Source organism: Salvelinus fontinalis, chromosome 25, assembly GCF_029448725.1.
Source record: "Salvelinus fontinalis isolate EN_2023a chromosome 25, ASM2944872v1, whole genome shotgun sequence".
Lineage (NCBI taxonomy): Eukaryota > Metazoa > Chordata > Actinopteri > Salmoniformes > Salmonidae > Salvelinus > Salvelinus fontinalis.
The window spans coordinates 1866783-1891700 of record NC_074689.1 but is presented as its reverse complement, the minus strand read 5'-3'; the positions used below and the strand labels follow the sequence as shown (position 1 = coordinate 1891700).

General features: G+C 42.2%; 2 protein-coding genes across 3 annotated transcripts in view; both read left to right on the top strand.

Annotated features, from left to right (window-relative positions):
- Positions 1–9910, top strand: part of LOC129822740 (transcriptional repressor NF-X1-like) — a 30336-nt gene extending 20426 nt beyond the window's left edge. The window contains exons 19-24 of one of the 2 annotated variants that reach the window (XM_055881107.1): positions 45–86; positions 1243–1341; positions 3994–4060; positions 4747–4892; positions 5102–5209; positions 9521–9910. In XM_055881107.1, the coding sequence (XP_055737082.1) occupies positions 45–86; positions 1243–1341; positions 3994–4060; positions 4747–4892; positions 5102–5209; positions 9521–9596 (538 nt within the window). In that variant the 3' untranslated portion in view covers positions 9597–9910. Of the gene's footprint in view, positions 1–44; positions 87–1242; positions 1359–3993; positions 4061–4746; positions 4893–5101; positions 5210–9520 lie in introns of those variants that run through there. The other variant, XR_008754523.1, reaches the window with a different exon arrangement.
- A 1178-nt stretch (positions 9911–11088) lies between these two features.
- The window catches only part of LOC129822738 (SWI/SNF-related matrix-associated actin-dependent regulator of chromatin subfamily D member 3-like), a 59578-nt gene continuing 45748 nt past the window's right edge, over positions 11089–24918 (top strand). The window contains exon 1 of the mRNA XM_055881100.1: positions 11089–11306. Within this exon, the coding sequence (XP_055737075.1) occupies positions 11295–11306 (12 nt within the window). The 5' untranslated portion in view covers positions 11089–11294. The remainder of the gene's footprint in view (positions 11307–24918) is intronic.

Sequence of the window (24918 nt, the reverse complement as noted above, 5' to 3'; positions counted from 1 at the left end):
ACCGTTTCCAGCTTATTTTAATGTATCTGTGTGTTCCGTCTCAGGTTGGAGTGTGACGAAGGGTGTGCTGCACTGGAAAGGAACAGGTCAGTTTTTGCACAGCTGTTGTGCGCTCGCACACAGCAGGGCTCCAGACTGCAACCATTTTAGTCGCATTTTGCGACCCTTTGACTTGGCTGTACGAGTTAAAATTCTTAACTGGTCGCATCGGCGCAAGCTTAACATTCATTACATGGTCACCTGACTCAAAAGTTTCAAAACAACATTTTTGCTGCCTGAGAACATGATTTGGTCAAACAGTAAAGTGCTTTATCCTTATGATTCCTGTAATGCAAGTGTCTGCCAAGCCCATGTGCATGATTCACTAGGGCCTGCTGCTGTGATGAGTGAGCCGATCTTTCTCCGTGTGTTGTGCGCTTCGGGAATAAAATGTAAATAATCCAATTGCTGGAAAACACAGCTTTGGAAGCAACTACTGTTGAAACTGTCAAATAGACTATTTTACAACCGATCGCAATACATTTGATATGGCTTTGCGATACGAAGCGTGCGACAGTGGAATGCGCATCGGCCCTTGCGAGTGCATAGGGTAGTAGGCTACAATTGCAAAATAAAGTTTAGGACATTACCTTTACTGATAGATTTAATAAATGGCTACTAGCACTGGGTATTATATTTAGTGTTAGCGATCTAATGCGTTAAGAATTTTCACTTCCTCGTTGTGAATTGGCCCCAAAATACTTAGCATATGGTTTTAGTTCACATAAAGAAGGTGAATTCATCTCTATTGAACAACAACATTCCGGAGTCATATTTTAAGAGTAAAATATAACAATACCTTATTGTCAACCCACAATTCATGACAATCACTGGATTCTTGGACATGTTTAATGAAACAACTTATTTATTGAATAGCCTAACATCTCAGTATTCTATCATACCATCTAAAGCACTGTGAATGACTTTATAAAGTGATTACACATTTTTTTCCTATTGCTTAACGCTGTGGGGGGGGGGAAACTTGGTGTGACCAAACCGTGTGCTGGTGCCACCAACTGAAAATGTTAGTCTGGAGCCCTGCACACACAGACAGCCACTTGATAGCACTTTGCTTTAGGCTGTCGAATTGATTTTGTTTTCTTAAAATGTGCAGTCAACATCAGAGCTTTTTCCTGTTCTAGTCTTTAGATCAGTGGACCTTATTGTCTGCCCATGTTTAGTCGTGTGTATGTGTCCTGACAGGCGATTGGCTGTGGCCCTGCAGATTTACCCTTCAGTGGACCCCTTCAATATCCGCACCTCCTCCTCCACTTATAGTGACAGCCTCCGAGTAGATGCCAGGTGGTGTACCAATACATGTAATGTATTATCAATGCATGCCAAGAATGTTCTCAGATATTTTTGTCTTCGTGTGCATGTTATGGGGATAATGTTTCCCAATTTGAAGGCTAATTGATGGCATCGATGTACTTCGAGCCACTACCGGTGCCCTTTGAGACACCATTTTCACATTTCATTGATGATTCGTCTTTAAATCAAATCACATTCTATTGGTCACATACACATGGTTAGCAGATGTTAATGCGAGTGTACCGAAATGCTTGTGCTTCTAGTTCCGACCGTGCAGTAATATCTAACAATTTCACAACTACCTTATACACACAAGTGTAAAGGAATGAATAAGAATATGTACATATAAATATATGGATGAGCGATGGTGCAGCATAGGCAAGATGCAGTAGATGATATAGAGTACAGTATATATATACACTGCTCAAAAAAATAAAGGGAACACTTTAACAACACAATGTAACTTCAAGTCAATCACACTTCTGTGAAATCAAACTGTCCACTTAGGAAGCAACACTGATTGACAATACATTTCACATGCTGTTGTGCAAATGGAATAGACAAAAGGTGGAAATTATAGGCAATTAGTAAGACACCCCCAAAAAAGGAATGGTTCTGCAGGTGGTGACCACACACCACTTCTCAGTTCCTATGCTTCCTGGCTGATGTTTTGGTCACTTTTGAATGCTGGCGGTGCTTTTACTCTAGTGGTAGCATGAGACGGAGTCTACAACCCACACAAGTGGCTCAGGTAGTGCAGTTCATCCAGGATGGCACATCAATGCGAGCTGTGGCAAAAAGGTTTGTTGTGTCTGTCAGCGTAGTGTCGCTACCAGGAGGCGCTACCAGGAGACAGGCCAGTACATCAGGAGACGTGGAGGAGGCCGTAGGAGGTCAACAACCCAGCAGCAGGACCGCTACCTCCGCCTTTGTGCAAGGAGGTGCACTGCCAGAGCCCTGCAAAATGACCTCCAGCAGGCCACAAATGTGCATGTGTCAGCATATGGTCTCACAAGGGGTCTGAGGATCTCATCTCGGTACCTAATGGCAGTCAGGCTACCTCTGGCGAGCACATGGAGGACTGTGCGGCCCCACAAAGAAATGCCATCCCACACCATGACTGACCCACCGCCAAACCGGTCATGCTGGAGGATGTTACAGGCAGCAGAACGTTCTCCACGGCGTCTCCAGACTCTGTCACGTCTGTCACATGTGCTCATGTGCTCAGTGTGAACCTGCTTTCATCTGTGAAGAGCACAGGGCGCCAGTGGCGAATTTTCCAATCTTGGTGTTCTCTGGCAAATGCCAAACGTCCTGCACGGTGTTGGGCTGTAAGCATGTCGGGCCCTCAGACCACCCTCATGGAGTCTGTTTCTGACCGTTTGAGCAGACGCATGCACATTTGTGGCCTGCTGGAGGTCATTTTGCAGGGCTCTGGCAGTGCACCTCCTTGCACAAAGGCAGAGGTAGCGGTCCTGCTGCTGGGTTGTTGACCTCCTACGGCCTCCTCCACGTTTCCTGATGTACTGGCCTGTCTCCTGGTAGCGCCTCCATGCTCTGGACATTACGCTGACAGACACAGCAAACCTTTTTGCCACAGCTCGCATTGATGTGCCATCCTGGATGAACTGCACTACCTGAGCCACTTGTGTGGGTTGTAGACTCCGTCTCATGCTACCACTAGAGTGAAAGCACCACCAGCATTCAAAAGTGACCAAAACATCAGCCAGGAAGCATAGGAACTGAGAAGTGGTCTGTGGTCACCACCTGCAGAACCATTCCTTTTTTGGGGGTGTCTTACTAATTGCCTATAATTTCCACCTTTTGTCTATTCCATTTGCACAACTGCATGTGAAATTTATTGTCAATCAGTGTTGCTTCATAAGTGGACAGTTTGATTTCACAGAAGTGTGATTGACTTGAAGTTACATTGTGTTGTTTAAGTGTTCCCTTTATTTTTTTGAGCAGTGTATATGAGATGAGCAATGTAGAGTATGTGAACATTATATAAAGCGGCATTGTGACTAGTGATACATTTATTACATCCAATTTGTAATTGTTAAAGTGGCTAGAGATTTGAATCAGTATGTTGGCAGCAGCCACTGTGTTAGTGATGGCTGTTTAACAGTCTGATGGCCTTGAGGTAGAAGCTGTTTTTCAGTATCTCTGTCCCAGCTTTGATGCACCTGTACTGACCTCGCCTCCTGGATGATAGCAGGGGGGAACAGGCAGTGGCTCGGGTGGTTGTTGTCCTTGATGATCTTTTTGGCCTTCCTGTGGCATTGGGTGCTGTAGGTGTCCTGGAGGGCAGGTAGTTTGCCCCCCCGGTGATGTGTTGTGCAGACCTCACTACCCTCTGGAGAGCCTTACGGTTGTGGGCGGAGCAGTTGCCGTACCAGGCGGTGATACAGCCCGACAGGATGCTCTTGATTTGTGCATCTGTAAAAGTTTGTTTTTGGTGACGAGCCAAATTTCTTCAGTCTCCTGAGGTTGAAGAGGCACTGTTGTGAAGAGCTTCGCCATGCTGTCTGTGTGGGTGGACCATTTCAGTTTGTTCGTGATGTGTACGCCGAGGAACTTAACTTTCCACCTTCTCCAATGCTTTACCACAACATAACGTATTTCTTATTTTTCCAAATTTAGAAAAGATCTGAAGTTTGTCAGTGAGGTTGAAGAGGAGATCAAGAATCTGGTTGAGTTGGCCAGCAAGGTAAGGGACCAATAGACTTAGGTTGTGTGCAGAATAACACTCTATTCCCTATAATAGTGCACTACTTTTGAACAGAGCCCTATGGGTCCTGGTCAAAAGTAGTGCACTAAATGGGGAATAGGTTGCCATTTTGAACACAGATGGGGTGAATTTAACACAGAATTAAAGCACAGGGACAAGAATAAACACACGCCTCTTTGGCATGAAATGTCACCCACCACTTAAATTGAGTACAGTGTGTATTATTTAAGAGCAGTTAGATGAGATGGTTTTGGATTTAAATACTTTATACAGCATTTCCCTATACATGACTGGGTTTCCCTAAACCACTACCAGCTTACTAGAGGACCTTCAGTTTGCGTAGTCTGCATTTAGCTAAAATCTTCTGGTCCCCTTAGTTGAAGGAGTGCAGGAAAGTCTTGAAATATTTGAATGTCCTTGGCTATTACGATGGGTATTGATGATGTTCGCTAAAGATTCTATTTGTCGTTGGTTATTCCTTTTGGTTCTGAACATTGGAAAATACTACTTTAGTCAACATAATGTCCAGTGAATCAGCTCTGGTAGCTTTCGATGTTTATTAAGACAACATTTATTTAAACCTCAAGTCAAATGGTAACTCGGAAGAATCTTTCATAGTGGAAACATGAAGTCTTGAGTGACGTGTGTGTGTAACCCGTTTTCAGGGTAAACAGTCCAAGAGGAGCCATTGCTTCCCCCCCATGAACAGAGAGCACAGGAAGATAGTCCACGAGCTGGCTGAGGTCTACAACGTAGAGAGCGTGAGCTACGACAGCGAGCCCAAACGCAACGTGGTTATCACCGCCATCAGGTAACGCCTCCACATGCGCGTTACAATCTATGACAATCTCAAAATAGATGCATGTTGTAGCTTTAAAAATACTTTGTAATTACTGTCTGTGCAACAGTATCAGCTGGGTATATTTTGTATGAAGGGATGTGTATTGTGAACAATTCAGACAGTGCTGTGCCTCTGCTATTCTGAGGATATGCTGTAACTGTACTTTTTCCTGTGTGCAGGGGGAAGTCTGCCTGTCCTAACTCAACCCTGACGTCCCTGATAGAGAGAGATACAGGGGTCTCAAGGGCTCCCCCACCCATTGCCCATATCAAGCAACATAGCAGCAAGTAAGCATGCATCTTTGCACTCACACAATGAAATCAATCAATCAAATTTATTTATAAAGCCCTTCTTACATCAGCTGATGTCAAAGTGCTGTACCCAGCCTAAAAGCCCAAACAGCAAGCAATGCAGGTGTAGAAGCATGGTGGCTAGGAAAAACTCCCTAGGAAGAAACCTAGAGAGGAACCAGGCTATGAGGGGTGGCCAGTCCTCTTCTGGCTGTGCCGGGAGGAGATTATAACAGAACATGGCCAAGATGTTCAAATGTTCATAGATGATCAGCAGTGTCAAATAATAATAATCACAGTGGTTGTCGAGGGTGTCAGTCAGCACCTCGGAAGAAAATGTCAGTTGGTTTTTCATATTCTGAGACAAGGCCGAAATATAGCCCACAAAGATCTCCACCACGGCACAACCCAAGGGGGGGCACCAACCTGGACAGGAAGATCACGTCAGTGACTCAACCCACTCAAGTGACGCACCCCTCCTAGGGACGGCATAGAAGAGCACCAGTAAGCCAGTGACTCAGCCCCTGTAATAGGGTTAGAGGCAGAGAATCCCAGTGGAGAGAGGGGAACCGGCCAGGCAGAGACGGCAAGGGCGGTTCGTCGCGCCAGTGCCCTTCCTTTCACCTTCACACTCCTGGGCCAGACTACACTCAATCATATGACCAACTGAAGAGATAAGTCTTCAGTAAAGACTTAAAGGTTGAGACCGAGTCTGCGTCTCTCACATGGATAGGCAGACCATTCCATAAAAATGGAGCTCTATAGGAGAAAGCCCTGCCTCCAGCTGTTTACTTAGAAATTCTAGGGAAAGTAAGGATGCCTGCGTCTTGTGACCGTAGCGTACGTGTAGGTATGTACGGCAGGACCAAATCGGAAAGATAGGTAGGAGCAAGCCCATGTAATGCTTTGTAGGTTAGCAGTAACACCTTGAAATCAGCCCTTGCCTTAACAAGGAAGCCAGTGTAGAGAGGCTAGCACTGGAGTAATATTATACATTTTTGGGGTTCTTGTCAAGATTCTAGCAGCCGTGTTTAGCACTAACTGAAGTTTATTTAGTGCTTTATCCGGGTAGCCGGAAAGTAGAGCATTGCAGTAGTCTATCCTAGATGGATTCATTTTTGGACAAAGTTTCTGATTTTTGGAATGTTAGAGATGGAAAAAAAGCTGTCCTTAAAACAGTCTTGATATGTTCGTCAAAAGAGAGATCAGGGTACAGAGTAACGCCGAGGTCCTTCACAGTTTTATTTGAGACGACTGTACAACCATCAAAATTCATTCTCAGATTCAACAGAAGATCTTTGTTTCTTGGGACCTAGAACAAGCATCTCTGTTTTGTCCGAGTTTAGAAGTAGAACATTTGCAGCCATCCACTTCCTTATGTCTGAAACACAGGGTTCCAGGGAGGGCAATTTTGGGGCTTCACCATGTTTCATCGAAATGTACAGCTGTGTGTCATCCGCATAGCAGTGAAAGTTAACATTTGTTTCCGAATGACATCACCAAGAGGTAAAATATTTAGTGAAAACAATAGTGGTCCTAAAACGGAACCTTGAGGAACACTGACATTTACAGTTGATTTGACAGTGGACAAACCATCCACAGAGACAAACTGATATCTTTCCGACAGATAAGATCTAAACCAAGCCAGAACTGTCCGTGTAGACCAATTTGGGTTTCCAATTTCTCTAAAAGAATGTGGTGATTGATGGTATCAAAAGCAGCACTAAGGTCTAGGGGCATGAGGACAGATGCAGAGCCTCGGTCTGACGCCATTAAAAGGTTACTTACCACCTTCACAAGTGCAGTCTCAGTGCTATGATGGGGTCTAAAACCAGACTGAAGCGTTTCGTATACATTGTTTGTCTTCAGGAAGGCAGTGAGTTGCTGCGCAACAGCTTTTTTTTTTAATTGATAGGATTCGATATAGGCCGATTTGAGTTATTTTTATTTTCTGGGTCAATGTTTGGCTTTTTCAAGAGAGGCTTCATTACTGCCACTTTTAGTGAGTTTGGTAGACATCCGGTGAATAGAGAGCCATTTATTATGTTCGACATAGGAGGGTCAAGCACAGGAAGCAGCTCTTTCAGTAGTTTAGTTGGAATAGGGTCCAGTATGCAGCTTGAAGGTTTAGAGGCCATGATTATTTTCATCTTTGTGTCAAGAGATATAATACTAAAACACTTGAGTGTCTCTCTTGATCCTAGGTCCTGGCAGAGTTGTGCAGACTCAGGACAGCTGAGATTTGGAGGAATACGCAGATTTAAAGAGGATTCTGTCATTTGCTTTCTAATGAGCATGATCTTTTCCTCAAAGAAGTTCATGAATTTATCACTGCTGAAGTGAAAGCCATCTCCTCTTGGGGAATGCTGCTTTTTAGTTAGCTTTGCGACAGTATCAAAAATTAATTTTGGATTGTTCTTATTTTCCTCAATTAAGTTGGAAAAATAGGATGATCGAGCAGCAGTGAAGGCCCACTGTCTTTCCAAGCTAGTCTGAAGACTTACAGTTTGGTGTAGCGCCATTTCCGTTCCAATTTTCTGGAAGCTTGCTTCAGAGCTCGGGTATTTTCTGTATACCAGGGAGCTAGTTTCTTATGACAAATGCTTTTTGTTTTTAGGGGTGTGACTGCATCTAGGATATTGCGCAAGGTTAAATTGATTTCCTCAGGTGGTTAACTGATTTTTGTACTCTGACATCCTTGGGTAGGCGGAGGGAGTCTGGAAGGGCATCTAGGAATCTTTGGGTTGTCTGAGAATTTATAGCACAACTTTTGATGATCCTTGGTTGGGGTCTGATCAGATTATTTTTTGAGATTGCAAACGTAATAAAATGGTGGTCTGATAGTCCAGGATTATGAGGAAAAACATTAAGATCCACAACATTTATTCCACTGGACAAAACTAGGTCCAGAAGTATGACTGTGGCAGTGAGTAGGTCCGGAGACATGTTGGGCAAAACCCACTGAGTCGTTGATGGCTCCGAAAGCCTTTTGGAGTGGGTCTGTGGACTTTTCCATGTGAATATTGAAGTCACCAAAAATTGGAATATTATCTGCCATGACTACAAGGTCCGATAGGAACTCCGTGAGGAACGCTGTATATGGCCCAGGAGGCCTGTAAACAGTAGCTATGAAAAATGATTGAGTAGGCTGCATGGATTTCATGACTAGAAGCTCGAACGACGAAAACATCTTATTTAATTTTTTTGTAAATTGAAATTTGCTATCATAAATGTTAGCAACACCTCCGCCTTTGCAGGTTGCGCGGGGGATATGGTCACTAGTGTAACCAGGAGGTGAGGCCTCATTTAACACAGTAAATTCGTCAGGCCAATCACATCAAGATTATGATCAGTGATTAGTTAATTGACTATAACTGCCTTAAAAGTGAGGGATCTAACATTAAGTAGCCCTATTTTGAGATGTGAGGTATCATAATCTCTTTCAATAATGGCTGGAATGGAGGAGGTCTTTATTCCAGTGAGATCGCTAAGGCGAACACCCATGTTTAGTTTTGCCCAACCTAGATCGAGGCACAGACACGGTCTCAATGGGGATAGCTGAGCTGACTACACTGACTGTGCTCATGGCAGACTTCACTAAGCTGGCAGGGTTGCTAACAGCTTGCTGCCTGGCCTGCACCCTATCTCATTGTGGAGCTAGGGGAGTTAGAGCCCTGTCTTTGTTCGTAGATAAGATGAGCGCACCCCTCCATCTAGGATGGAGTCCGTCACTCTTCAACAGGGCAGGCTTGGTCCTGTTTGTGGGTGAGTCCCAGAAAGATGGCCAATTATCTAGAATTCTACCAATTCTATCTTTTGGGAGGGTCAGAAAACAGTTTTCAACCAACGATGAGTTGTGAGACTGCTGTAGAGCTAATCAATCCCACTAACTGGGAGGGGGCCAGATACAATTACTCGATGCCAACACATCTTTCTAGCTGATTTACACGCTGAAGCTATGTTGCGCTTGGTGACCTCTGACTGTTTCATCCTAACATCGTTAGTGCCGACGTGGATAAAAATATCCCTGTACTCTACACTCGCCAGTTTTGGCTTTAGCCAGCACTATCTTCAGATTAGCCTTAACGTCGGTAGCCCTGCCCCCTGGTAAACAGTGTATGATCGCTGGATAATTTGTTTTAAGTCTAATACTAAACTGAAAGACTCCTCACACACACACACACAGGCCTAAATTGGAACTGAGGACATAGGCCCGAATTGGACCTTAGTTTGTAGGCTCTCAATGTCCCAATGACTTGTAACTATCCAACTACAGCTAGTTAACTGTGGTTCTGTTTTTGTCATCAGGACTGATGGTGTGAGCAGCTGGTCCAAGGCAGTCAAAGAAGAGCCGGCGATCGACTACTTCGATGTCCAGGATTAATAAAGGCCCAAAACAAGCAAACCTCGACGTAATAATACGAAATAATGTATCTGCTGCTCCAAGATGGTCTGAAGTCTGTAATGCCATCTCACCTCATTTGTTGTTTGCCTTCAAGAGAAAATATCACTGCAATACTATTTTAGTTTTGTAACCAAGTAAGGTGTTTAAATGCCATGAGCAAATCTCCAGATTTTCAAAATAATCATGGATTACATTTGAATAGTTAACAATTTTCCCTAGTTCTCAAAGTGCAATTGTTGTATTCTATGAGGGGACATGCTGTACCTTATTTCAAATAAAGCAAGTTTTCAATGGTGTGGATACTTTACTTACCAATATAATGCAGATAACCTATATTGACATTGTTACAAATGCTATAAAACTACACAAGATAATATAATCTGGTATTTTTTTAATGAAAGGCTTATTTATTATGTAAGGTTCTTTAAAGTTTGTTTGGGTTCTTTTGGCCATTAATTGGGTTGCATTTAACTATCAACATTATGAAAGGGGCTGTATCATACAAACCCATATATATATATATATATATATATATTCTGAACCAAAAAAATGCAGCATGTAAAGTGGTTTCATGTGCTGAAATAAAAATATTCCAGAAATGTTGCATATGCACAAAGTGTATTACTCTCAAATGTTGTGCACAAATTTGTTTACATCCCTATTAGTGAGCATTTGTCCTTTCCCAAGATAACCCAGCCACCTAACAAGCGTGGCATATCAAGAAGCCTATTAAACAGGGTGATCATTACATGGGTGCACCTTGTGCTGGGGGCAATAAAAGGCCTCAAATGGTCAGTATTGTCAACAACTCAATGCCACACATGTCTTAATTTTTGAGGGAGTGTGCACCAGAGCTGTTGCCAGATAATTAAATGTTAATTTCTCTACCATAAGCCACCTCCAACGTCGTCGTTTAAGAGAATGTGGCAGTATGTCCAACCGGCCTCACAACCACAGACCAAGTAATCATGCCAGCCCAGGACCTCCAAACTCTGGCTTCTTCACCTGCGGGATTGTCTGAGACCAGACATCCGGACAGCTGATGAAACAGGAGTATTTCTGTGTAATAACGCCCTTTTGTGGGGTAAAACTCCTGATTGGCTGGACCTGGCTCCCCAGGCCCACCCATGGCTGCGCCCTGCCCATTTATGGAAAAAACATAGATTAGTGCATTATTTATTTAAATGGACTGATTTCCTTATATGAATTGTAACTCAGTAAAATCGTTGAAGTATAATTTCCACTGCATCGTTCAAAAAACGCGCTACAGACAGCTCGTCGTCCTTTGTGCCTTTTTCATTAAGCCATTTGCATTAAGAGACTAATATTCCCTAACGGTTTACATCTCTTGTGAAATATTTTAGTGGGCAGACAGTGTGTGTGTCAACGGTAAAAGCGGTAATTTGATGACACTCCCTGCTAGTCGCAATTTTTTATTATATTTTATCTCCAGCAGACCCCGCGCCTGCGCTTCTTGAAACGAACTAAGCTTCACCAGACCCCGCTCCATCCCCGAGACTGCGTCCCCTCCCCTACTGTGTCTACAGTTGCCGATGTACCAGTCTACCTAATGGGGGAGTGATAGAGTAGCCGTGTGGAAGTTGAGGAGTGAACACCGCACAGATCTTCAGGAACATTATTTCAGTTTGCTTGGAGTGCACAGACTGAATCTCAGCAATGGAGAGAAAGGTAAGAGTTGTGCCCGCGGCACACTTTTTGTTGTATTGTCTTGACATCTGTTTTCTGTTATACTATGTGCTCACCCTGCATAGTGAGAATAATTTATTTTCCACCATTATAGAACTCCATTCTGCGCTGCCAAGCCCACGGCACCAGAAGGCATATTGCCAGCCGGATTAGTGCGCACAGTAGTTTTCGACTGGGTCTAGTTTATTGTGTATATGAAAATCTTTTCTTATGATGAATTAATCTACCCTTTCATTTCCATCTTTATTCCACGAAAAGCCTATGTTTGTATGTTATTGATTGACAATCCTACCGCATGTAACCAAGTTGAAAATATGGGTGTATGTATGCATCATCATTATACAGCAGGCCAGGCTATACAATAATTGCACCTCACCCCGCCTTAGTCTCGAAAACCCGACTATAGGCAACACAGTGACTACGTTCGGGTTTTTCAAGACTACTCACCCCTCCCTTGAACCTCCACCCCTCGCCGTTTTCAACCACTGCAGACACGGCCGGCTTGTTAACCTTGACTTGTGTGAGAAACAGACACTTGATTAGAAATAAGGTGAATGCACACTGTAACCGAATCGAGAGTAGACCGACAGACGAGACAACACTCCCATTCTCTGTTTGACGCTTGTAGAACAACAAACGTGTGAAAGGACTCTCATTCACTGCTCTCTTCTGCCTATGCCCTATGGCTATGAATTAGTCTAGATGAAATTGACATTGACTTTAGCCTATTTGTTGTGTTGTATGACTACAATTCCCACTTTACATCAAGTATCCTAAAACCTATTTACATGGTAGCTACATTAATAGTTAGTTTGTAGGCTGCGTAATTATACAACACGCAAATAATTATATAATAAAAGCCGAATGCAGCCGTTTTTATACCAATATTAAATCATTTCTGGATAACAATTAAGTGCCTTGCTGTAATAGTTGTACATTAAAATTGACAAATTTATTTTTAACTTAATTAACTATTTCTCAAAGCAAGAATTTAGCTAGGACTGTCTGAGTGGGGAAGGGAAAACTATCTCTGTTATTGGTTTATTAACCAATTTACTGCATGGTGATGTCACCAGGCATGCCGAAACTCCTGCCCATGCAAACCACAACAGAAGGTCCTGTATTTGCATTTTCAACCAGCACCTATCAGACTTGCCTAGTTAAATAACACTTTTCCAATGTTAGTTTCATCAGCTGTTGTACAATATGATACAAAACACAGGAAAAACGGACACCTCTGGTCCTTTAACATAAGATTTGTAAACAAACCCAAATTGTGGCTTCACACCCACTCACTATGTAATTATTGTTTTAGATTAGAATATTTAATTATTTTCATTTGCAAATGCTTGAAAGTGTGTATACCACAAACGGGCGACAGTTGTAAGTATTGAGTACTGTTTAATAATTGTAATTTCACTGTACCTAAACTGCCTTTGTGATTTTGGGGAATTGAATGTAAAGTGGGACCACTGTGGGTTAGTAAGCAGCCTTATTGAACCCACTGCTCTGAGAATTATCCCAAGCTTATTATCCAGTTCCTTATGGTTGGTGGATATATTACTCAGCTGTAATGGTAGACCAATTTTTGGGGGGGGGGACAATATACTAGAACATATTTTCAACCTATATTTGCAAGTGGGTCTCTTTATCCTGTTAGGATTGTGTTGGTTTAGTGATGTAAGGGGGTGGTGGTTCGGTAGGCCTCAATGTAGGCCACAGTAGACTGGTAGGGGAGGAAGACTCATAGTAATGGCTAGAATGGAGTGATTTGGAACGGTATCAAACACATGGAAACCACATGTTTGATGTATTTGATACCATTCATTCCGTTCCCGCCATTACTATGAGCCCGCCCTCCCCAATTAAGGTGCTACCAGCTGCCTGTGATGTGGGCCTTTCCTTTGCCTGTGGCTCAGTGGTGTTTGCAGAGACAGGGACGTGTGGAATGCACTATAGCATTCTGGCCTCAGAAGCCTTCTGCATCGATGCATAGCAGGATCTCATGAAAAGGAAAAGGAAAAGGAGCACAGAATCAAGCTCCTCTCTATCTACTGTATTTTGGGGTCTCGGTTAGTTGTGATGTTAATACTCACTGTGAGACTAGTGCTAGGAGTAGCTGTGTGAGATGCAGTACAATTTTGTAGTGTGCAAAGCTGTCATTAATGCAAAGGGTGAAGAAGAATCTCAAATATAAAATATATTTTGATTTGTTGAACACTTCTTTTGGTTACATAATTCCATATGTGTTATTTCATAGTTGTGAGGTCTTTACTATTATTCTACAATGTACTATTTTCTACAAATAAAGACACATCTTTGAATGGGTAGGTCTATCCAAACTTTTGACTGGTACTATATATGGCACTTTCACTTGGTCTTTTAGCAAAACACTGTCAACTAGATCTGTGGCTCTGAATGTAGTGGTGGCATTTGTATGGGTCCTATTTTGCTGCAAAGCATGTAAGTTAGAGGGCAATTTTTTTTTAAAGCTTTATAATTCACTATCCTAACATATTATGTGTTTATTAGAAACAACTGCTGTGGTCGTGATAAAGTTTTCAATCCAATGCATTTTGGTGATATGCATGCTCGGCATTTCATTCTTCCCTTGTGCTTAGAGTCCATCAAGACAAAAAACAACATTGGATTTCCATGCTTTAACCCGGTTGGAATGTGTGGCTTCTGTACTGTCCGTAGTGCAGAGTCAGCATTTCACCTCGCAATGTGTGAACTTACTGTGGAGCTGCTGAAAGGTTTTCAATTGAAAATTAGTTGCAACGGCTAATGTGGCCTAAGAGGGGGAGGGCAAAAACCTGACACCAACACAGCAGCGTAAAGCACAAACTTTTGAAAGATGATTTAAGTTTGGTTTACGTGTTGTTGTCTATGTACAGAAGAGGCGTGGAAGTTGTGGCGTGTGATGTCCCTGTATAGGCTAGACATGACCCATGAGAGTCAGCAGCAGTCATTGGTACAGACCAGTTTGTGGGCAGATCTTTTTTCATCCACCTAATGTTTAAGCTAGGGGCTGTGAGTAGGGTAAACTGATCCTAGATCGGTAGTTAGGGGCAGCCTCTACCTCGAGCCCTGAGAGAGGGAGTCAGATGATCCACCCTGCTACACCCTGTTAAAAGTCTGCAGAGAGAGATAAAGTCCCATTTGTATGCATGGGACTGTCACACCTCAAGAGGCCTGATGGAGTAGCTGCTCTTTTTTCACTGCACTGGATGCTTGAACATTAATAGAATCCCTCTACATCTCCCTCTCGCTCCTTCCGTCTTTCTTTCCATCTCTCCCTCCCTCCCTCTCTCCCTCTGTTCTGCTGAATCTAGAATACCGGTAGACAGATGACCCATCATTCCAACAAGAGAGATGGAGGATGAAAGTTTTGGTCGAGGGCCCATAGTTTTATTTTAGCTCATGACTAATAGTTTGGCTTCACAGCAGAACTTCTTCAGAACATGGCTTATGCTGTACTTGAATGGAAGTACAGTATTGGTAATATCTTGACCCACTTTCTGTCATCCGGTTCAAGGCATTTCAGATTCTGCAATGACCTTGGATAACATGGGTCTAGGTGCCTTTGCAAGTCTTTGAAGCTTTGCCATAGGTCCTCAGTTAAAACTTGGACACATTTGGACCCGTCTCCCCAAATATTAGGTCACCCTATTGAATGGTCCATGGCTTTTGTGTTTAGGATTACTTGCAGGGAGAACTGGACAATGAGCACTTCCTTATTTGGCTGGCAAGGAAAGCCCTGGACATATGAAAGTAGGGCCAAGCTTTTGTTACCTAGGAAACGAGCTACAGTATTGGCTTGGTAGACTTGGACTTGATAAGAAATGCTAAACTCACTGAAAGTTTGAATGTACAGAAAAAAAGAACATGCTAGAATAGTGTGCAAGTCAATGTTATACAATACAGCAGGGAGACTAGCTTGTTGGGTCTTTCCACCAATTAGGTGCCTTTCGAGAAGTGTAACCTAATTTTAACATTCTGTCATAAAGAGCAGAATCTCAAGAGGTTAAATACAAAAATTAGTGCCTATTAAGTGAAAAAAGGTTAACTAACATGGTTGATAATAATACATTTTTCAATCAACCATAAATCCCCTTGTGACAGGGTGAATGGAAGTTTGTTGTGTGCAACAGGGAGTGGCAATTGATTGCAAAAAATGCGATTTGTTAAAGCATTTCTTTCCTGTCTAACACAGGATTGACGCGTTATCGACCTGCTCAGTTTTCCACCACAAAACACCAGCAAATGGCCAAAAAGAGTAAAACCAGCTCAACTGCATTTACTCTATGATTTTACTATTAGATGTTCCCATGTTTCATTTAACAAAAATATTTTTTAAAGGAAGTCTTACCGCACGGGATTAAGTGGGTTAAAATCTTCCTAGAAGTGACAAAAGGTTGATGGAGGGACGTGTCAAACTACTGAATTTTGGCACTTTAGCAAGCCTTTATGAATATAACAAATCGGATTTATTGAATTATCCATGTGGTCAATATTTAAGGGCACTAAATTTAATATAACTTGCTTTTCAAATCCAATATTGGTACACCAATTTTATGCAAAAGGCACTTTTTTTCATGGAACGACCCGGCTCCCATATACTGTATGTGGTATTTCTTTTAATTTTTGTCATTTTAGCAGACGCTCTTATCCAGAGCAATTTACAGGAGCAATTAAGGTGAAGTGCCTTGCTCAAGGGCACATTGACAGATCTTTTCACCTAGTTGGCTCGGGGATTCAAACATTTTGGCTACTGGCCCAACGCTCTCAAGAGCAGGGCTACCGCACACAGAGTTATCTTAGACAACCCTGATGCTACGGCCCGAAGACATGAATAAGTACAAGAAGGCCCGCTATGACCTCCGCAGAGTCATCAAACGAGCAAGAGGACAATATAGGAATAAGGTGGAATCATATTACACCGGCTCCAACACCCGTCACATGTGGCAGGGGCTACAGTCCATTACGGATTACAAAGGAAGACCCAACCGTGAGCTGCCCAACAATGCCTCTCTACCAGACGAACTCGATGTCTTTTATGCACGCTTTGACAACAACAACAACATTGAGCCGGGTGTGAGGGCCTTCACCGACCCAGAGGACTGGGTGATCTCACGTCAGCCTCGGAAAGCGAGAAGGGTCTTTAATCAGGTCAACACCCGCAAGGTCGCGGGTCCCGATGGTATTCCAGGGTGCGTTCTCAGAGCATGCACAGAACAGCTGGCAGGCATATGCGCGCTAATTTTCAACATCTCCTTGTCCCAGTCTGTAATCCCCACTTGTTTTAAGATGACCACCATCATCCCTGTTCCTAAGAACTCTAAGGCTTCCTGACACTATGATTACCGCCCTGTAGCACTCACTTCTGTAATCATGAAGTGCTTTGATAGGCTGGTTATGGAAGTCTCTCAAACAGAATGGTGTTCATTGACTACAGCTCAGCGTTCAACACCATTCTCCACTCCAAGCTTGTCACCAAGCTTAGGACTCTGGGTCTGAACACCTCCCTCTGTAACTGGATTCTGGACTTCCTGACAGGCCAAAACCAGGTGCTGGGGATAGGCAACATCACCTCCACCACGCTGACCCTTTAACACAGGGGCCCCACAGGGTGTGTGCTTAGTCCCCTCCTGTACTCCCTGTTCACCCACGACTGCGTGGCCACGCATGACTCCAACACCATTATCAAGTTTGCTGATAACACGACTGTGGTAGGCCTGATCGCCGGCGACGATGAGTCAGCCTGTAGGGAGGAGGTCAATGACCTGGCAGTGTGGTGTCGGAACAACAACCTCTCCCTCAATGTCAGCAAGACCAAGGAGCTGATCGTGGACTACAGGAAACGTGCCATAGACTATTTTCTCTGCTGCCGCACGGCAATAGGTACCGGTTCATCAAGTCTGACACCAGCAGCCTCTTGAACAGCTTCTATCCCCACGCAATACAACTGATAAATAGCTAACAAAATAGCTACACGGACCAAGTTTACCTTGTCTCTTTGCACAATCACAGGCAGTGGTGGAAAAAGTACTAAATTCTCATACTTGAGTAAAAGTAAAGATACCTTAATAGAAAATGTCACAAGTGAAATACTACTTGAGTAAAAGTAAAGATACCTTAATAGAAAATGACTAAAGTAAAAGTATTTCTCTCAAAGTAAGTCTGAAAGTATTTCGTTTTAAATATACTTAAGTATCAAAAGTAAATGTAATTGCTAAAATATACTTAAGTATCAAAAGTAGAAGTAAAAGTATGAATATTTAAAAATTCCTTATATTAAGCAAACCAGACGGCACCATTTCTTGTTTTTGAAATGTACGAATAGCCAGGGTCACACTCCAACACTCAGACATCATTTAAAAACAAAGCATTTGTGTTTAGTGAGACTGCCAGATCAGAGGCAGTAGAGATGACCAGGGGTGTTCTCTTGATAAGGGTGCATTAAAAATGTAACGAGTACTTTTGGGTGTCAGTAATGTATGGAGTAAAAAAGTACAGAATTTTCTTTAGGAATGTAGTGAAGTAAAAGTTGTCAAATATGAATAATAAAGTAAAGTACAGATACCCCCAAAAATAACTTAAAACCTCTTAAGGGTCAGCCCCTTTTTTTTAAAAGTTTTCGGCTAAAATGACATACCCAAATTTAACTGCCCGTGGCTCAGGCATTGAAGCAAGGATATGCATATTCTTGATACCATTTGAAAGGAAAACCTTTGAAGTTTGTGGAAATGTGAAATGAATGTAGGAGAAAATGACACATTAGATCTGGTAAAAGAAAATACAAAGAAAAAACCAACCGTTTAAATATATATATATTTTTTTAAATGCAAGAGAAAAATCACCACACATTCAGCTAGGAAGCTGGAGGTAATTTAGATGGTGTCCACAAGAGGGCAACAGTGTATGTGCAAAGTTTCAGACTTATAATGTCAAGAATGAGCAAGCTACATGTATGAAATCACCCAGGTGTCCTTCATGATTTGCCCAAATGTACCCAAGTGGCCAAATTGATACATTTTCAAGAACATAACTATAGAAAACATACAAAAATGCTATGCTAATAAAAAACAAAAGTTTACACACCCCCAGGAATGTCATACATTATGGATCGTTAGCCTCCCTACATAAAATGTACTAACAGGAAACGCGACAAGAATGCTGATCCAATGTCTCCACAGAAGTGAAATATTTAAGATAAGGGCCAAGTTAGCAGCCAACACTGATCTAATGTCATAAGTGAACACACCACAAACCACACACAAAGTTAAAAAATATATATATTAAAAAATGTACACACTATTTACAATTACAGTATTTAGAACACAAGGTTGTGCTGCTGGCCCCAAGTCTCTTTCTGCTGTAAAGCACTTACCATCCTCTACTTGTAGGCTGGCTGGGTATTCACACCTCTAGATTGCCTGGCGGGGGTTTGTTGTGGAGCCAGAGAGCACAGCAATCAGACTAAGTGGGGGATGGAGGACTTGAATGTGGTCTCTTTGAAGTCGGTCTTTACCACTATTGAATTTTTTTTTTATCAGTAAGAACTGAAGTTTATTACTTGTTTTATAGAACCTTTATTTTAGTAATACATCAAATAAACAACACATATATAAATTGGAGAACACTGTGGGGAAGTGTGTGTGTACCAATTTTTTTATTTATTTTTATTAACCGTTATTTAACTAGGCAAGCCAGTTAAGAACAAATTCTTATGTTCAAAGACGGCCTAGGAACAGTGGGTTAACTGCCTTGTTGATGATACGATAGAAAATAGTAGCAATCTGTATTTTCAAAAGCAGTCTCGTTCATATTTTACAACCTCCGCTGGCTTTTGGAGTTGGCCGTACACGATAGAGCAAAAATGATAGGCCTAGACTTGATTTATTGCATGTTTCTGATCAGTGATAGATGAGCAAACAAATAAATGAGCTACCACCTCCACGTACTTATTTGCCCAGCCAGAGACCAATTAACCTTTACAGAAGTGATTCAGTGAAACAAAATCACATTAACTGATTATCACAGGCTTTTGGTAGGGAGTAGGCTACTAAGCGAGAGAAGAGTAAAACAATCCACTTGTTAAGCTACATAACATGCAACATATTCTAATTAGTGCTAATAGAACCAACTTGACTAAAGAGGATGAGCAGCACTCACCTCAACTTAGTTAACATATAACTTAGGGAGTTTCAGTAAGGACAATACCTGTCGAGTGTAATGCGTGCCAATGCCTCTTCAGCATTACGGCTATGCAGACTGCCGTTTTTGTGTTTAGGCTATACTTTTTCAAAATGACAAGGACAAGTTTGTCGGACAACAACAATAGAATGTTCATGATTTAATGGGTGCCAAAGCCGGTAAGATGAAAGGGTAAGTTTATACTGAGGGGTTGGCTGGACTTTTAAACGCGTTACTGCAATGATGACTGGGTTGCTTGGCGGAAATAAAAGTACAGGCTTTGTTGCCGGAAATACCTTTTCAGATAACTTTTTTTTTTTTTTAAGTAAGCAAAAAAGTTGCCGGGATGCTAAAGTTGCCGGGTTTTCTGTCTGAGACAGCCTGTCTGGGTTCACCAAGGCTGACCTAATTTAAATCAAACGCTCAGTACTGCGCCACCGCCATGTCCCCCAGAGCCATGCATCCAGAACGAGTGTGCAGCCAGACAGTGTGCAGTGCAGCCGAGTTGCAAATTAAAACCATCCAGATATGGCCAGCAGCAGCTGCATGGATTGATGCCGGCGGTAAGGGTGATTTGTAATTTGGTTTGAGTTATGTTGATGGTGGGTGTGGTATTTGTCACATCTTTTCTGAGGCCAACCAGCACCGACGGAATGCAGTTTCTGTACAGTACACTCTCATAAAAATAGCTAATTAGTACCAGAAAAGGGTTCTTCATTTTGTCCCTGTAGGCCCTAGGGCAGTGGTCACACATACATTTACTTTGTTTACAATGTTAAGTTTTATATTTTGGGTTCCGATGGGGGTACGACAGTTGAACTTAGCTCACGCTGCATTTATTTTTAAGTTATATTCTTCAAGAATCAATGGGTATATATCAATTTATGTATCCAAAAATGGAGGCAGCAACTGCTGATTTTCCCCTTTTAATGAGAATGCTGTGGCCATCTTGGCCCAACTTCGAGCCGGAATGGCAGAAACAGAACAAAGCCATTGGGAAAAAGAATGGAAAAGAGATAACGGGGAAACATAACTTACTCCCCTCCGTCCCGTGCCCCTTCATCCAAAGTACCTGAACACAGACCCTCTTTGCAAACAGCTCTTACAAAGTCACCAGAAGCAACAAAAAATCAATGGGCTGGATACCTTTTCTGAGTCAAAATGCACGCCGAGATCTACCGCTCAGAATTGTTTTCAACATGACTTAAAAAACAAACCTATGCAACATTAACCTATTAAAACAGTACTATAGCAATGATGTTTGTGCAGTTGGCTATAGGCCCAATACATGATCACTGCATATTGGCTTCGCTTGAATTCCCTGCCAATGCATTGTTTTCCGGATCATTAAATCAAAAATATAATAATAATCAGAAAAGATCAGTGAAAGTACAGTAAGTTACTAGCAGTTACTGGCTATTAAGTTACTGGGAATTTTACAATAACTACCAGGCAACTAACTGCCATTAAGTTACTGTGAAATGCACAGTAACCTCTTAAAACTGAATATCTTTATTGTCACATGTTCTTACAAAGATTGCAGAACTGACTGTGTTAAGAGAGGTGCTCAACCTTTGACAAGATCAACCACTCAAACTGGTACAACACTTCCACTGACGGTTGGAACAAATACACAAAATCCAGTAGCTTGTTATTGTTTACCATACTTTCACTGCAACCAGTAGCCTACCTTACAGAAAAAAATCACATGATTTCACATGAAATTTCAAATGTGAAATCATGTGTTTTTGGAACACTTCACATGTGACCACGTTTTCACGTGTAGTTTCATGTTGTCACATGTTATTACATTAACTTCACATAAGTACCATAAGGGCTGTAGAGTACCATCAAATTACAGGAACGTTTTAACAGTGTAGCATTTCATGGCATAAAGGAAAACATGGTGTAGAGGGAAAGAACAAGATGGTTCTTCACAACCATCACAGCAGTAAATAACCCTTCTGATATGCTAAATAAAATGGTTACACATCATGCTCACCCCTGACCATAGAACCCATCAATAACCTTTTTTTGAGAGTGCACCTTTTGATGTAATAGTCCATACTGTCAGACTCAGACGGTGCATGTTGAGCAACAATAGGTTTTACATAATTTTAATGAGCATCTTTGGGTCTCAAGCACATGCAGCATCAGATCTGGATTGGGGAACCAACGTCAGTCCTGTCTGACCCGTTTGTTTCCAGTTCATTTCACCCCATTTCCTCCCCAATGTCCCATTTTTAGCATGGTGAATTAACCCAGATACTTTAATCATAGAATCAATCCGTTTATTTCGTATACCTTACACTGATGTTGTCTCTCTTCAGTTTTTCTAGATGTGGGTTATTTGGTAACCCAGTGCTGTGTAAATATTGGACAGAACACACGCTGGGTTATTTTGACCCAGCCATTTGGGTTCTGTGAATAACCCAACATGTTGGGATTATCCAAACAGGTTAATTTAACCATCAATTGGGTGTTTATTCACTTTCAGGCTGGGTCTTTTTTAATGTAATCCATGGGTTATTTTCAGGAGGTGTGGCTTATTAGGGGTGTGGCTTCTTATTTTTGGCCACCCGTGAAAGTAAATGTAATTCCTGTTGATCATGTTATGTTTGTATACTACACATTTCTACTTTCCTTTTAATATTTTGTCACATTACATATTCTACTACAATATGTAAATAATAATGTTATTTAAAAAATTACAAAGTGATTACTATCCCAACATTGGGATAAGCATAGGCTCTTAACTCATACACTTGTGTAAGCCTCATTAAACTACAAAAGTGTTCAACCTTAACAGTTGATAACAATACAACAGAACAGATGTGCTGGAATGACATTTACTCTCACGGGAGCCCCAAAAACATCCTGAAAGCCATGCCCCAACTAAGCCACTCCTCCAGTCTTCTGATCTGACCCACTGTGTCATGCATCAACAACCCAACCTTGCTCTTTTTAAAGAAAACAACCCAACTAAGTGACTCAATGCCTACAACCCAGCAGTTGGGTCATCCAAACAACACAGCGTTTTTTTTGGAGTGTATCCTGGACTGGGAACAGTCTGATAAAAGGCCTCCTTCTGAACCTGGGTTGCGTCCCAAAAAGTAGTGCACCCTACATAGTGCACTACTTTTGACCAGAGCCCAATGGGAATAGGGTTCCATTGGGACTCAACCCGGTCCTTGTTCTGTCTGCTCCCTCCTCCATCCAGCCTGGGCAGAATGGTGCTGAAGGATCAGGGCTAATGGGCTGCATAGCTTTATGCAGACTAGGCTACAGTACAGAGGGGGAGGGGAGACTTTCTGTAGCGAGAGGAGAGGGTTGCCAGTGTATATTCAGAATATTACCAATAATATTTTTCTTAGATGAGACACCTGGCTGGGTCTGGTACGTTCATGATGGCTGACTGTCTATGATTCTGCATTTTCACTGTGGATCAGTGTACTGTACTGGCCTAACCCAGCAACACAGTGCTGCTCTGAGGTCCTGTAGGGGAGGGGTGGGACTGGACTGTACGGTTGCGTCCCATGGGACCTGGTCAAAAGTAGGGCACAATATAGGAATGGGCTGCACCCGACTTCTGAACTTTAGCCACGTCTCCTTCTATAGCTACTGTAGCTCTCCACTATGGGCTTTACCGTGGCCTATGCAGAGCCAAATATGCGGTTTCGCTCAACACCCATTAAGTTTTGGCTTGTAGTAGTTTATATTGGCACTAAACCAGCTGCTACTGTAACAGTTAAAATAAAGCGACTGCAATATTTTCACATTGTCCCAGTTTCTCATTGGCTCCAGTTTAAGTCCCTACCTGCAACGGAAAGGTAGGACAAGTGGTTGCTATGGTGACAGCAAACAGGAAATGCCCTCAGGTATTGTCCAGAAGCCTTCCTGCAGTGTGTTGAGTGTTGGTGCCCGCCTAAGGCTGCAAGGAAACTCAGCTCATTGTGAGGCTGCGGACAGAGTCTCCATCCACTCTCACAATGTTCCCTTTCAGTGCAAGGGGGCAACTGCCAAGGAGCTCAACCGTAAATGCTCTCTGGATAAAGATGCTTTGTTCCAAATAACTCCCGTGGCAACCAAGGTCTTATTCTAAACTAGTCCCAAATCTGTCATATGTCAGGTCCTGAAACCACCCCAGGAATGATGATTTGCTGGACTTTTATACTGGGTATCAATGCATGCAATCATTCACCTGTTAATAGTATTAGGCCTATGCTAACTCTGCATAGAATGATACTTTTCCTGCATGTCATCAAGCTTTTCTTTCTAATGGAGTTTGATAATATATATTCTATTACTATCCTACTACCTATGACTACTTTATGCTAATATATAATATTGTATTACTATGCAAGTATTTTCTGTGCGACATATTCTAGTTTGTACCAGTCTGACTATTACAAATCTGCTGCTACAGACTTTATTCCATACACTTCTTCCTGTCCCCTCGGTCAGTTCCCCCTCTCGCACCCTAACTGTGACAATAACATGAAGGAGTTTGTGTGTACTCTAACAATCTGTGTATGTGAAGGGAGCACCATACTTTAAAACAAGTGTCAGCACTTTCTGGAAGACATCTTTTATGTTCCCCTTATTTCTCCTTTTCTGACACCTTTTCTCTCTTTCTCCTTTCCTTCTTTCTTCTCATTGTTGCCTTTCTCTAGTGAATGTTTGGAGAATGTAGACAAAGCGGGTGTATTGAGAGACTGGCTCTGGCCAGACTGTGTATGGATTTTTCCCGTTTCTTTGATCAGTTTATTGTTACAGTGCTACAACGGCACTTTGAGCAGCGCTGTCAAGTAAAATCAGTCGTTATTCAGCGAGTTGGCATTGGCGTCTCGGAATCACATTTAGTTTATGGCTGCATACTGGAAGCCATGACTTTTATAGTTGTGAATAGATTACGATAGATTTGGAACAATTTAATTCTAGCCTGTTCAATTTGGAATATTTATCCACCAGATATAGCCTGTTGGATATGTTCTATGTTTAGACTGGGATTTTGACAATGTCGTCATTGATGACCCCTCGCAGTATAACTAATGACGATTAATTGATTAAACTGTGCTGCAGTATGCTCAACATGGTCTTCTGTGTGCTCAGTGTCACTCGCTAGTGTTTACACAAGAATAGAGTGGTGAGGAAACCGTGTCCGGAAGCGACTTAACTTGGTTCCAGAAAATGAATGGTTATCAAACGTCGTTTTAAGCTTTGTTTTAATATTGACAGTTGCAGCTGATTTCAGGATTGTAATATTGATTCGCTCTCCTTATATATATGTGTCATTCTTATGTATTCGTTCCAGTCTCTGAATTGTTTTAAGCAAACTTTTTTTCCCCGCCAGCTCCTGATATAGGGCATAAAAACGACCTGAGTTAGACTAGTG